This window comes from Oryctolagus cuniculus, chromosome 9 (genome assembly GCF_051225735.1).
Source record: "Oryctolagus cuniculus isolate XC-2025 breed Fujian yellow rabbit chromosome 9, ASM5122573v1, whole genome shotgun sequence".
Lineage (NCBI taxonomy): Eukaryota > Metazoa > Chordata > Mammalia > Lagomorpha > Leporidae > Oryctolagus > Oryctolagus cuniculus.
The window spans coordinates 131,412,958-131,426,061 of NC_142875.1; the positions used below are offsets into that span (position 1 = coordinate 131,412,958).

At 41.0% G+C, this 13,104-nt stretch overlaps 1 protein-coding gene across 5 annotated transcripts in view; it reads right to left on the bottom strand.

Moving 5' to 3' along the window:
* ABCD2 (ATP binding cassette subfamily D member 2) overlaps positions 1-13,104 on the bottom strand; it is a 60,753-nt gene that overhangs the window by 34,558 nt on the left and 13,091 nt on the right. For 3 of the 5 annotated variants that reach the window (XM_008259406.5, XM_070049651.2, XM_089304006.1), the window contains exons 4-6: positions 10,469-10,637; positions 9,638-9,732; positions 5,927-6,072 (exon numbers count right to left, since the gene is read on the bottom strand). In XM_008259406.5, coding sequence (XP_008257628.4) covers positions 5,927-6,072; positions 9,638-9,732; positions 10,469-10,637 — 410 coding nt within the window. The other 2 variants (XM_089304005.1, XM_089304004.1) reach the window with 2 other exon arrangements.

A 13,104-nucleotide genomic window follows, 5' to 3' on the forward strand; every position in this document is an offset into this window, starting at 1 on the left:
ATCTTCAGAACCACGAGCCAAAATAAGCCTCTTCCCTCCATAAACTCAGCCCACATTGGGAATTTCATTACAGTGATGAAAGCTGACTGACACACCATCACAGGAAGATGTTTTAAGAAACAGTTTTCTGAACCTAAAAAGGAAAGGCAGTGGATAAAGGAGAGTTCAGATCTAAAGATCAGATAAATTCTAAAACTGGCTCTGAAGTGTTAATTCTCTAATCCCTTTCACTTTCAATTTCATTATGCAAACTCCTTTATTTAGCATGATTTATGCAAAATGTGGTGAAATGTGTACTATCTATGCATAGGAAGATAGTCAAAATCAAGTTAACTACATTTAATTTGCCACACGAACTAATAATGCTACTGTTCATGCTTATAATCAAAGATTTTTTGTTGCATTTAATTTTAAAATATGATTCATAACTTTATTAAGCATATTTATATTTAATCCAGGAAATGAGACAACATGGTATTTGAGTACATGGCCCTGTGAATGAAGTAGTTAGTAAGCAAATACTGAGGTTGGTAAATAAATTTGTATTTACAGTAAGAGTGTCTTAGACAAAAAGGAAAGAAAAGAATGAATGTTGTGGAAGCACGCTACTCACATATTTTATTATGGTTTATTATTACTGTTTCCAGTGCGTACTAATGACACAATACCAGATGAGATGAGGCTAATAAACATTTGCTTTCCTCAGCACGGTGTGTTAGGAGGAAGGTGGGATAGAATAGCCTTGCTTAGAAATGTCCAGAAAACAAAAGCAGAAAAGCTTTTGCTTGCTTGAATCTGTGGTATCCCTGACCTGTTTAGATACTGGAGAAACTGGTGCAGTTCAGGACAGCAGTTTCAATTCTAATGAACTCGCAAATCCCAGGTCAAATGGCACACTTCTGGTTAGTTTTTCCTAACTTCTAAGAACCATAGCATTTCTTGCCTTTCTTGAGGCATTTATTCTAGCTTCTAGTGTAATGGGTTGCATCTTCTTATTAATCACCGAATGAGATGTAAGTACCATAATGAGTGAGACTGTGTTGTTATCATCTACCCTCCATGGTGTCTGCTAGCACACCAAGCTAACAGGGTTTCAATAAAAAATATTTAAAATGAAAAGAAAAAAGCATAAAACTTCCCTAGGATATGAAAAATAATATCCTATTTCTTCCCTCTTTCTTTTTTTATTTTAAAGTATGTTTGGTCAGTTTTAATTCTACCCACATACTACAATCCTTCATTCACTTCTAAGATTTCAAAGACACAGTTGCCCATAAGTTCCTAAGATTTCAAAGACACAGTTGCCCATAAGTCCGTACAAGTTAGTTTTTCCTACCCAGTCATGGGAAGTCTGAATCTATGTCAGACTTGGTGGCCTGAGTATTTGGGCATGTTGGTCTGAGCAGGGAGAGGTCCTGGGCATGATCTCTGTCCCCAGATAATTCTTCCAAGGAAGGGGAATAAGAGCAGGATCCTTGGGAACAAGAATGACACGGTGGACTGGAGGCCAGCTGGAGACTGTGGCCTGGGAGAGAGAGAATGGGATGGATACCATGACCCTCTGGGGAGCTTTCTAAAAAAAAAAAGTAGTATAAAAGAAGGCAAGATTGTCTACCTTTTGTCAGTAAGTACCTGTCATTCTCTGTTTTTCTTCCTCCCTCTCTCTTCTTCCCTCCCTCTCTCTCTCTCTCATTCTGTGTCTCCAAAGCCCACCAGATATTTCATTTTCTCATCTGGGTGGCTTTTAGTAAATTTTATAAAAGATTTATTTACTTATTAATTTATTTGAAAGGCAGAGTCAGAGAGAGAGAGAGGAGATTGATTTTCCATCTGCTGGTTCACTCCCCAAAGGACCGCAACAACTGAGACTGCGGAGTCTGGGCCAGGCAGAAGCCGGGACCCTGGACTGCATCTGCGTCTCCAGTGTGGGTGGAAGAGGCCCAGCCCTTGAGCAATCACCTGCACTTCCCTAGGTGTGCATTAGCAGGGAGCTGGATTGGAAGTGAAGTCTGCATTCACAATACGGGATGTGGATGTCCTAATCAGCCGTTTACCTGACAGTGCCCCAGAACACACCCTCACATAAGTCTTTGTATTCTTAAACTAAGGCCCAGTTTTTTTTAAAAATCTTGTTCTGATTAGTAACATTGCTAAAGCATTTGAAGGCAGGAACTGGGAAAGTATTGATGTGATTTCATAATGTGTTAGGAATCCAGGGTTCTCAGCTCACAAACTCGGCCATTGTAACTTTGTGAAATGTGGTTAAAAAGTCAAGTGGCTCAAAGGCGGCTTAGTGACTGAGGTATCTGATGTTCTGAGAACATTCTAGACAACACTTCAGTTCCTTTTTCAGGCCTGTTTGCTTTTGCTTTTTTGTTAAATGATTACAGTCATAAATAATAATTTTGTGGAAGAAAATCAAGTGGCTTAATAGGGTTAATTAGAATTTTTTTCTCAATAGTTCACTGATTTTTTTTCTGTATACCATATGACATTATTAGAAATTAACTTCAACAACATCTACTCTATTTTCCCCATAAAAGTAACGATTAATGTGTACTTTATCAAAACCTGAAGAGCTCTATCATCTTCCAGGAATTCATTCTCAAAGTGGAATCAGGGTAGGTGCTGTGAAGAGCCGTTCTACAACTGTGACGTATGCATGGAAGTCTCGAGTCTTTATTAAATTTTCTTTTTTCCTGCCCAGCTAGTAAACTATAATACATAATACTAGATAATATTCATTAATAAAATATACTTTAAAAACATTTATGCATTTATTTATAAATCAGAATTACCGAAAAAGAGATAGAGAGAAAGATCTTTCATCCACTGGTTCACTCCCCAAATGGCCATAATGGCTGGGGCTGGGCCAGGCCTAAGCCAGGATCCAGGAGCTTCTTCCAGGTCTCCCACGTGGGTGCATGGGTCCAAGGACTTCGATCATCCTCCACTGCTTTCCCAAGTACATTAGCAGGGAGCTGGATGGGAAATGGAACAGCCAGGACTTGAACTGGTGCCCATATGGGATACCAACATTGCAGATGGAGGCTTAACCTTTTGTGTCACAGCGCTGGCCCCAATAAAAACATCTTAAGAAGAAATGTTTAAGCCTACCTGCTAATAAATGTTTTGAAATAGGTTATATAGTAGTTTTCTTTTAAAAAATAGAACAGAATATTCTTTAAATTTATAAAAGTCCTATATATTTTATCACTTGCTTTAAAACCTGTGTATTTATTTGAAAGGCAGACAGAGAGAGCTATTTGCTGGCTGAAATGCCTGCAAGGCTGGCCAGAGCTGGATCTAGCATAAATGGGAAGCCAGGAACTCAGTGCAGATCACCCATGTTGGTGGCAGAAACCCCATTACTCAGCCATCACTGCCATCTCTCAGGGTCTGCATCAGAAGCAAGCCAGAATCAGGATCCAGAGACAGGTACTGAACCCAGGTACTTCAGTATCTTCTATGGGCATCTTAACCAGTGTCTTAACTGCTAGGCCATACATCCACTCCTATTTTCAAATTTTAAAAATTAAGTAACATTACGAATCTAAGAAATGAATGCTACCTTTACACTATTAGTTTACATATATACTTAAATAAATTATATATGGAGTTTTTTTGGCAAGGAAAATGTTACTATAAAAATGTTAAATGTAAGTACAAATTCCATGTATCTAGAAGCCATATAATCAAAGTAAAATGATTTTTAACAGTAATTATTAAAAATATTTTTAGCCTTAAAAATAGATGTTGTATTGTTATTTTTCTTCTTGATTAGGCTGTAGCTGGTCTTTATTTTTACTTAGGCAATTTCATAACGAAGAAAAGCTCCCCAGTGATCTATGTTTGTTGCGTGAGAGTTAGGTCTCTCTTTCGGCAACAGCTGAGATCTATCCACTTTCTAACACTCTGGAAATCTCGTTCATCGTTCAGGTCAAAGCTACGTTTAAGAACTACATATCTTTTATACCATGTATGAAAGCTATAATAGCAAAAATAGATGATGTATTTATCACCTTTTATTTACTTTAAGAGAATGGACTTCTATGAGTGAATGCTTTGTTCATGATTCTAAGCCATGAAACCTAAATTTAAAAATTTGAAACATCTACTTAACAAATTCATATGTGAAACGTTGGCAGTATGATTTAGGCTTCAAAATCTGTTGTCTGCCTTTCAGGTAAAAAAAAAAAAAATAAAAACATAACCAGTTGTGCTGGATAAATTAGCTTCCAAACAGCTTCCCATATCCATCTTTACCGCAGAGATGTGAGAATTACTGGAGCATTTGAGAAACTTTAGGAGAGAAATATTTCATCTAAGGTACAGATGGGGAGCTCTAAGTCTACGAGGTGGTGTACAGTAATTGCTTAGTTTTGCCAAGATACTTCTTTAAACAATATTTTGGCAATGTTAGGTTGTTTGGGAAACCATTGAGGTGATTTCCTAATTTCTTAGGAATCCAGGTTTTCCAGCTTGCAAACTGGGCCACTGTCGCTGTCTCTGTGAAATGCAGGGAAAAAATAAGTGTCTCGACACGGTTACCAGCACAGATCCCTCTGTCCTGTGTACGCAGAAGTATCCGTGACACTGCCCGCCTCCAGGATCCTCATCCAGTGCAGTCTTCATCCTTCCCGCCTCCGGTGAGCTCCCTTCTACCAGCATAGCTCTTGCCTTGAGGAACGCAAGGCCACAAAGACTTGTCTGCCTCACTACTGCATCTGGTCTGAAAATCAGACTGGTGGCAGGATGGGAGAAGCACTTCCTGGCGAAGGAAGAGGCAAACAAGACCCGGGACAGCGCTCGGGTTGTAAGTGTCCTGCTTGTCCCTGTCCGGTGCTTCCTCGGGCTCACACTCTAGCAGGTTGCTCGCAACATCCTTGGGTGCAGGGAGGTCACTCTGTGTGCTGTCTCCTTGACCGGGGTGATGGTCACAGAAAGTCACCCAGTCAGGTACACATGAGGAATGTCTCCTGTCTGGCCCTCATTCTCTCTCACCCACAGTAAATGTCTTACGTTTTGCAAGTATTCAATTTTGTGTTTAGACATTTCTAGATTGTGACAAGGGAAGATAGCTAATGACTTCAGAAGAAATGGTGTTTTCTTTTCCCTGTTGCTTATATTATAGTCAACCACATGGAAAAAACTTAATTATTCATACAGAATAATTGTAATAGACAATTTACAGAGGCCCTTAAACATTCATAAACAACTTTAGATTGTATGTTTGGCCTAAAGGTTAAGATGCCTGTGTCATCATCAGAGGACCTGTGTTCCAGTCCCATCTCCACTTACGACTCGGTTTCCTATGCAGACCCCTGGAGAAGATGATGTCTTAAGTAGTTGGTTTCAAGGCACTAGTTGGTTTCATGCCACCACATAGGAGAGCTGGCTTGAATTCCCAACTCTACTAGCCTAGCCCAGTCCCAGCCTTTGCAGGCAATTGATGAGGGAATTAGCAGATGGGATCTCCCTCTCTCGCTCTCTCCCTCTCTCTCATGCGCTCACTCACTCTTTGACTTTCTCTCCCTTCCAAATGAATAATAAAAAAGAATATATGAATGTATGCAGCTTAATGGAGAGATTTGTAAATTATCCAAGAACTGTTTTTTTCCTATGACAAGAGAAAACTTGACCTCCAAGGAAATGCAATTATTCTTTGGCACAGCCTTGCTACTCCTGAGACCAACATGTGCTGTGTTTGAGCTCTCAGCAGACAGTGGGGATAAGTGGTATTATCCTGGAGACTATTCTAATCAAAGCAATCATAAAATCTGGGGGAGACAATTTCATTTTATTTCCTTAATAGCTTCTCTCAATGAAAACCTCCTTAAAGATGCACAAATTGAAGAATCTGAGGAACCAAAACAATTCAAAAGCAAAAGAAAATAGTCTCTTGCAATATAAAGACCTTGCCTACCTTTGTGGAATGTAGAACATGTGCTGAGGAGGGGGTTTGTAGAGGACCCCTTCATACACCGGCCAGAGTCCACTCAAAATTCTGAAGAGAGAGCTTTTCCCACAACCATTGGGACCAGTTATCAACAGGTGCATTCCTTCTTCTACCTAAAGAAAGGAATAGATTACAATTTACGATACCTATAAATGATTCCATGGGGGCAGAATTTGCAGCAATTTCTTAAAAAATTTTGTCAAGTAATTCTAAAATCTAAACTAAGAAACATTCCAGGGGTGAGCATTTAGCCTAGTGACCAGGATGGCTCTGTCCCATGTCAGAGTACCTGGGTTTCATGCAGACTCTGGGAGGCAGTGGTTCCTGCCACCCACGTGGGAAACCTGGATTGAACTGCTGGCTCCCAGCTTCAGCCTAAGTCATTGCAGGCATTTGGGGAAGGAACCAGCAGCCAAAGAGTCTGTATCTGTCTCTCTCTGTCAAATAAACACCCTAAAAATTATATGTAAAAGTAATACGTGATAAATTGCTCAACTGTTAATAGATAATTAAATATTCTATTCACAGATATTAACAATGAAATCACTCTTTAGGTCTGTAAGTGTAAAAATAAAGCCAGGACAAAATGTAGTTTAAAAGTAGTTTCTTGGGGTCAGCATTGTGGCCTGGTGGGTAAAGATGACACCTGCAATTGCTGGCATCCCACATGGATGCTAATCTGTGTCCTAGCTATTCCACTTCTGATCCAGCTCCCTGCTAATGACCTGGGAGTTCCTGGGCTCTGGCCACTGGGCCCCTGCCTTTGGCTTGGCCCAGTCCAGCCACTGTGGCCATCTGGGGAGTGAATTAGTAGATGGAAGATATATCAATCCCTCTCTCTGTATCGAAGACTGTCAAATAAATAACAACAGAAAATCTTAAAAAAAAAATAACAAGTTTATTAACACAGGATTTCACACTATTTAGTGCTCTACTTTTCTCCATTAAACTTCCTGCAATCCCACTCATTTGAAAGTACATCTTGGGGCTGGCGCTATGACACAGTAAGTTAACGCCCTGGCCTGAAGCACCTGTATCCCATATGGGTGCCGGTTCTAGTCCTGGCTGTTCCTCTTCCCATCCAGCTCTCTGGATAGCCTGGGATAGCAGTAGAAGATGGCCCAAGTCCTTGAACCCCTGCACTCACGTGGGAGCCCTGGAGGAAGCTCTTGGCTCCTGGTTTTGGATCAGCACAGCTCCGGCTGTTGCAGCCAATTGGGGAGTGAACTATGGGATGGAAGACCTCTCTCTCTCTCTCTGCCTCTCCTCTCTCTGTGTATAATTCTGACTTTCAAATAAATAAATAAATCTTTTAAAAAAGTACATCTTAAATTAAACCTAGACCAAGGTTCTTACTAAAATAATTAGCACATATATTATCATGTAGAAAAATCTTTTAAAAATATTTAATTATTTATTTGAAAGACAGAGTTACAGAGAGAGATAGAGGGAGAGAGAGAGCTCTTCGACCCATTGGTTCACTCCCCAGATGGCTGCAACAGCTGGTGCTGAGTTGATCCGAAGCCAGGAGCCTGGAGCTTCTTGCGGGTCTCCTATGTGGGTGCAGGGGCTCAAGCACTTGGGCCATCCTCCACTGCTTTCACAGGCACATTAGCAGGGAGCTGGATCAGAAGTGAAGTATCCAGGACTAACCAGTGCCCTTAAGGGATGCAGGGATGCCAGCACGGCAGACCAGGGCTTTAACCTTCTGCACCACAGCGCCTGGCCCCCATGTTGAAAATTCTATCATCAAGTCCAATCATGCCAATCATTATTTGAATTGAGATCGACCACCTCTCGTTGTAGTCAGTAATACTTGTCAGCAAATTATTTTATACTTGAATTCCAAAGTGGATGTTGGAATTTTACAGTGTTTTAAATCAGTGCCTCAAGTTCATGAGATGTTTTTACATTTCAGTTTTTGTAATCAAGACATGGGATATTAAATAAAACATTCTCAGCCGGCACCGTGGCTCACTAGGCTAATCCTCTGCCAGTGGCACCGGCACCCCGGGTTCTAGTCCTGGTCGGGGCGCTGGATTCTGTCCCGGTTGCTCCTCTTCCAGTCCAACTCTTTGCTGTGGCCCGGGAGTGCAGTGGAGGATGGCCCAGGTCCTTGGGCCCTGCACCCGCATTGGAGACCAGGAGGAAGCACCTGGCTCCTGGCTTCGGATTGGCGCAGCGCGCCAACCACAACACACCAGCCGTAGCAGCCACTGGGGGGTAAACCAACGGCAAAGGAAGACCTTTCTCTCTGTCTCTCTCTTTCTCACTGTCTAACTCTGCCTGTCAAAATAAATAATAAATAAAATAAAATAAAAATAAAACATTCTCAACAGAAGTAAAAAATAAATTCCAATCTGAATTTTTTGATTATTTTTCCTAAAAGTAAATATGATCATTTAAAATATAAACTAGGGGCTGGCATTGTGCCACAAATGGTAAAGCTACCGCCTGTGACACTGGTGTCCCATATGGGCTCTTGGTTGTGTCCTGGCTGCTCCACTTCAGATCTGGCTCCCTGCTAATGGCCTGGAAAAAGCAGCAGAAGATGGCTCAACTGCTTGGGTCCCTGTACCCATGTGGGAGTCCCATAAGAAGTTCCTGGATCTTGGGCCAGCACCGTGGCTCACTTGGTTAATCCTTCGCCTGCGGTGCCAGCATCCCATACGGGTGCTGGGTTCTAGTCCCGGTTGCTTGTCTTCCAGTCCAGCTCTCTGCTGTGGCCCGGGAAGGCAGTGGAAGATGGCCCGGGTGCTTGGGCCCCTGCACTTGCGTGGGAGACCATGAGGAAGCATCTGGCTCCTGGCTTTGGATTGGCGGCCATTTGGGGAGTGAACCAACAGAAGGAAGACCATTCTCTCTCTCTGCCTCTCCCCTCTGCTCTGGGAAAGCAGTGGAAAAAGGCTCAATTGGTTGGGCCCCTGCACCCACATGGAAAACCCAGAAGAAGCTCTTGGCTCCTGCCTTCGGTCTGGTCCAACCCTGGCTGTTGAGGTCATTTGGGGAGTGAAAGAGAAGACCTTTGTCTCTTTCTCTCTCTCTCTCTCTCTCTCTCTCACTCTCACTCTCTCACTGGCTGTAACTCTACCTGTCCAAAAAAAAAGAAGAAGAAGAAGTTCCTGGATCATCCTGGCCTGGCCTGGCCCAGCCCTGGGCACTGCAGCTATTTGAGGAGTGAACCAGCAGATGAAAGATCTCTCTCCCTCTCTTGCTCTCCCCTGTCTGTAACTCTGACTTCAAACAAAAAATAAATCTTTTTTAAAAATGAGAAAAATATTAAAGATAGAGAGTTTATTATGAACAGAGTTAAAATTTGCTAATAGAAAGTATTGGCTTGTATTTTTATCATGATTTCCTATTATGAAAAATTAAAATTTATTTCCGTATACTAATTCCTAAGGAAATTCCCTATCGTTCTCTAAAGTTACCTTGCACAGGCTCAAAATGCAGTGCAATTTTCATTTGCGACCTGGCAACAATGCAGCAGAGAGCAAAATCCTCTTTTCTCTCTGCTTTCTGAGGCAGTAACTGCTCTGGACTGAGCCACTGTGCCTGCCTTGATTTCCCCTCCTTTCCGAATGCTCCTCCCAGCACCTAACACATGGCATAGGAATTCTGAGCTGTTTTATGTTAGTGTGATGGCAACAAGCAGAAGATCCTTGAATATCATCTTACTTTGAAGTTCAGCCTTGAAGCCACCACTTCTCCAGCTGGTGTGATTATGGGGACATTTTCACAAATAATTCCACGATCCACATCAATAACTTTTCCTGTAATTGAGGAACAGTTTAAATTACAAGAGCTGACAAATGTTACTGCTAATTAAACAACTTCAAGTATAACGAAGCACAACAGTAAGTTCGATTAGAAAGATAATTCACAGTGATAAATCATAGAAGCAAAATGTAAAGACATCTATAACAGAAGCAGAGTGTAATGTAAATTTACATATCTGACACACCTACTTGGAAAATCTGAGAAACATTATTTTACAATAATCAAATGTCAACATAATTATGACAGCAAGGCTAACCTTACTCTAATATAACCTGACCATACTTTTTATAATTCCTCTATTTCTCTAATCTTTCCTACAGAAAAAAAAGGACTGCAAGAAGGGAATTAAAACAATGAACAATACAATTTTCAGTCATATGACAACCAAACTTAAGTTTAGAAACAGGACAATGAAAAACAATATGACAATAGCAGTAATTCTTTTAGTTGAATTTTAAAGACAAAGAATTGCTACTGCCATATGCGCAGTTTCCAAAAATAATTCTGCAAAGTTTTGTCCTAAATAAAAGTAGCATAACATTGATTTTTATGGTAATGTTAGTCACCACTCCTCAAATTGCAATCCTAATTTTAGGGATAGCTGCTTCAATAATGTTGGTTATCTAAATATTGGTTCCTTGTAGCTATTAAAAGCTATCTTCTAAAAAAAATTGTTTTGTTGAGAAACACTCAAATATAGAAAAAGTATGAAAACAATTGACTTAATACCTCTGATTGCCAGTGTGTCACTGAGAGGTAGCTCTATGTCAACCCCATTCCTGCCATGGTTTTCAGGTTCTTGAAGGACACTGGTTCTCTTATAAATGCCTCTTTTTACTTCATCAAAGACCCAAAACATATTGTACACTCGAGCAGTATAACCTGCTAATTCAGTGATCTAAAATCAACACAGAGAGATAAAACAGAGTTAGTACATCCAAGACAGACTTTTAGATAAATATGTAATGCAAGTTTGTTATTTCTTTTTTTTTTTTTTAAAGAATTTATTGGGTCTAGCACTGTGGTACAGTGGATTTAAGCCGCTGTCTGCGACACCGGCATCCCATCTGGATGCCAGTTTGTGTATCAGTTACTCTACTTCCAATCCAGCTCCCTGCTAATGCACCTGGGAAAGCAGTAGAAGATGGCTCAAGTGCTTGGGCCCCTGCACCTACATGGGAGACCCAGAAGAAGCTCCTGGCTCCTGGCTTCAGATCTGCTCAGCTCTAGCTGTTGCAGCCATTTGGGGGAATGAACTAGCAGATGGAAGACCTCTCTCTGTCTCTATCACTCTCTGTAACTCTGTCTTTTAAATAAATAAATAAAGTAAATCTTAAAAAAAAAAAAAAGAAGAAGAAGATGGCCTAAGTTGTTGGGTCTCTGCCACCAATGTGGAAGACCCAGATGGGGTTCCAGGCTCTTAGCATAAGCCTGGCCCAATCCCAGCTATTGTGACCATCTGGGGAGTGAACCAGCAGATGGAAGACTTCTCTCTCTCTCCCTTCTCTCCCTGTAACTGCCTTTTAAGTAAACAAACAAATTTTTTTTAAGAAAAGGATTTATTTATTTGAAAGGCAAGAGCATCAGAGAGAGAGAGAGGGAGAGAGAGAGAGGGAGAGAGAATTTTTCATCTGCTGGTTCATTCCTCAGATGGTCACAATAGCCAGGGTTGGATCAGGCCAAAGCCAGGAGCCAGTAACTCCAACCTGATCTCCCATCTGGGCGGCAGGGGCCAAGTACTTGAGTCATCATTCACTGCCATCTCATGCACATTAGCAGGAAGCTGGACTGGAAGTAGAGCAAATGGGACTTGAACCGGCTCTCCAAAATGGGGTTGCTGCTTAACTCACTGTAGCACAAGGCCAGCCTCCCATATTAACTTCTGGATTTAATATTTAAGATTCTGTTTGATTGCATAAGAACCAGGTAACACATTTGATAATTATGACGAGTGACAGTAAAAAGTTTATCGAGAGCAATACAGCAACATGTCAATGTAAGTCTGTTTGGAATTGGAACACATGTGAAAAACCACCCACTGAAGTCAAGGTTTAAACTGAGATGGCAACTGTGGCACAGCAGTTTGTCACCACTTGAGACACCCACACCCCATGTCAGAGGTCTGATTTAAGTCTCTGCTGGTCTGCTTCCCATCCAGCCCCCTGCAGATGGGCCTAGGAAGCTACAGATGACGGTTCCAGTGCTTGGGCCCCTGCCACCCGTGTGGGTAACCAGGATGCAGTTCCTGGCTCCTGGTTTAAGCTTTGCACAACTCTGGATGTTGTGGCTTTTTGGGGAGCAAAACAGTTTATGGAAGATCTCTCCATCTTTCTCTTTTCACTTTGCCTTTCAAATAAATAACTATTTACATAAATAATAGATAAATCTTTAAAAGGAACAACAGAAAAACAAAATTAAACATGAAGTTTGTAAAATGTTAGTGAAAATTAAGAATCTTTCAGTCAAGTTTCTGATTTGGCTCCTAGTGATATGACAAACTGCATTTCCAGAAAATTAGAAATGTTGTGAAAGCCTTAGTTAGGTCAATTCAATAAAATGATGATTCTTTAACTTTGGCACTATTTTGTTCTATTTCTAATCTCAGAATAACATGTTTTTTCTTATTATGAAATCAGCATTTCAGAACCAAACCAATTGCTGAAATTCCTATTGGGCTAGAGAAATAGCTGTGCAAGAGAACACCAATACTGAAAGTGAGCTCAGTTAAAAGCTTCTAACCTTTTTCAGTACAAATCCCACAATCCAGCTTCCTTGCATGCTAAACATGTTTTCTAAGCCCCAGGGAGAAACTGAGATATGCAGGTTTTAAAAGGCAAGATTAAATGATAAAACGACACAATCTCTGCCTGAGTCCTTAAGGCCAGGAGAATGATGCTGTGCCCCTAGTCTGCCAGCTGTCCAATCTGGGTTCATCCCCTGCTGCTTCTCTATCAAGGGAACACCTGCTGCGAGAGACGACTCGTCTATGGAGACCATCTTTCCCAGTGAAAAGAAAAGCACAAATCTAGGAAACTAGTACCACGAAGCAGGGTATGTCACCAATAAAATGTTTCTCCAGCAATAACTGAGGGAATAATACAATACTGACATTTGTGTAAGATTTCTCTGTGTGTAGAACTTACGCAGCAGATGGCTAAGTACCGCCCTTAAACTGTCTTCAAGTTCATATTTCTACCGAGTAGACGGTCTGAAATTGCACTCATATTTTATTTCTACATATTATTGTTAGGATATTTAGAGGATCGTTTCTAAAATGCTATCTCAGAGAAATTGTTTGAGTTCTCAAGCAAAAGAAAGCTATGGATTAAGGAAATAAAGATTCAGGAGAAACCTGGGCAAATATA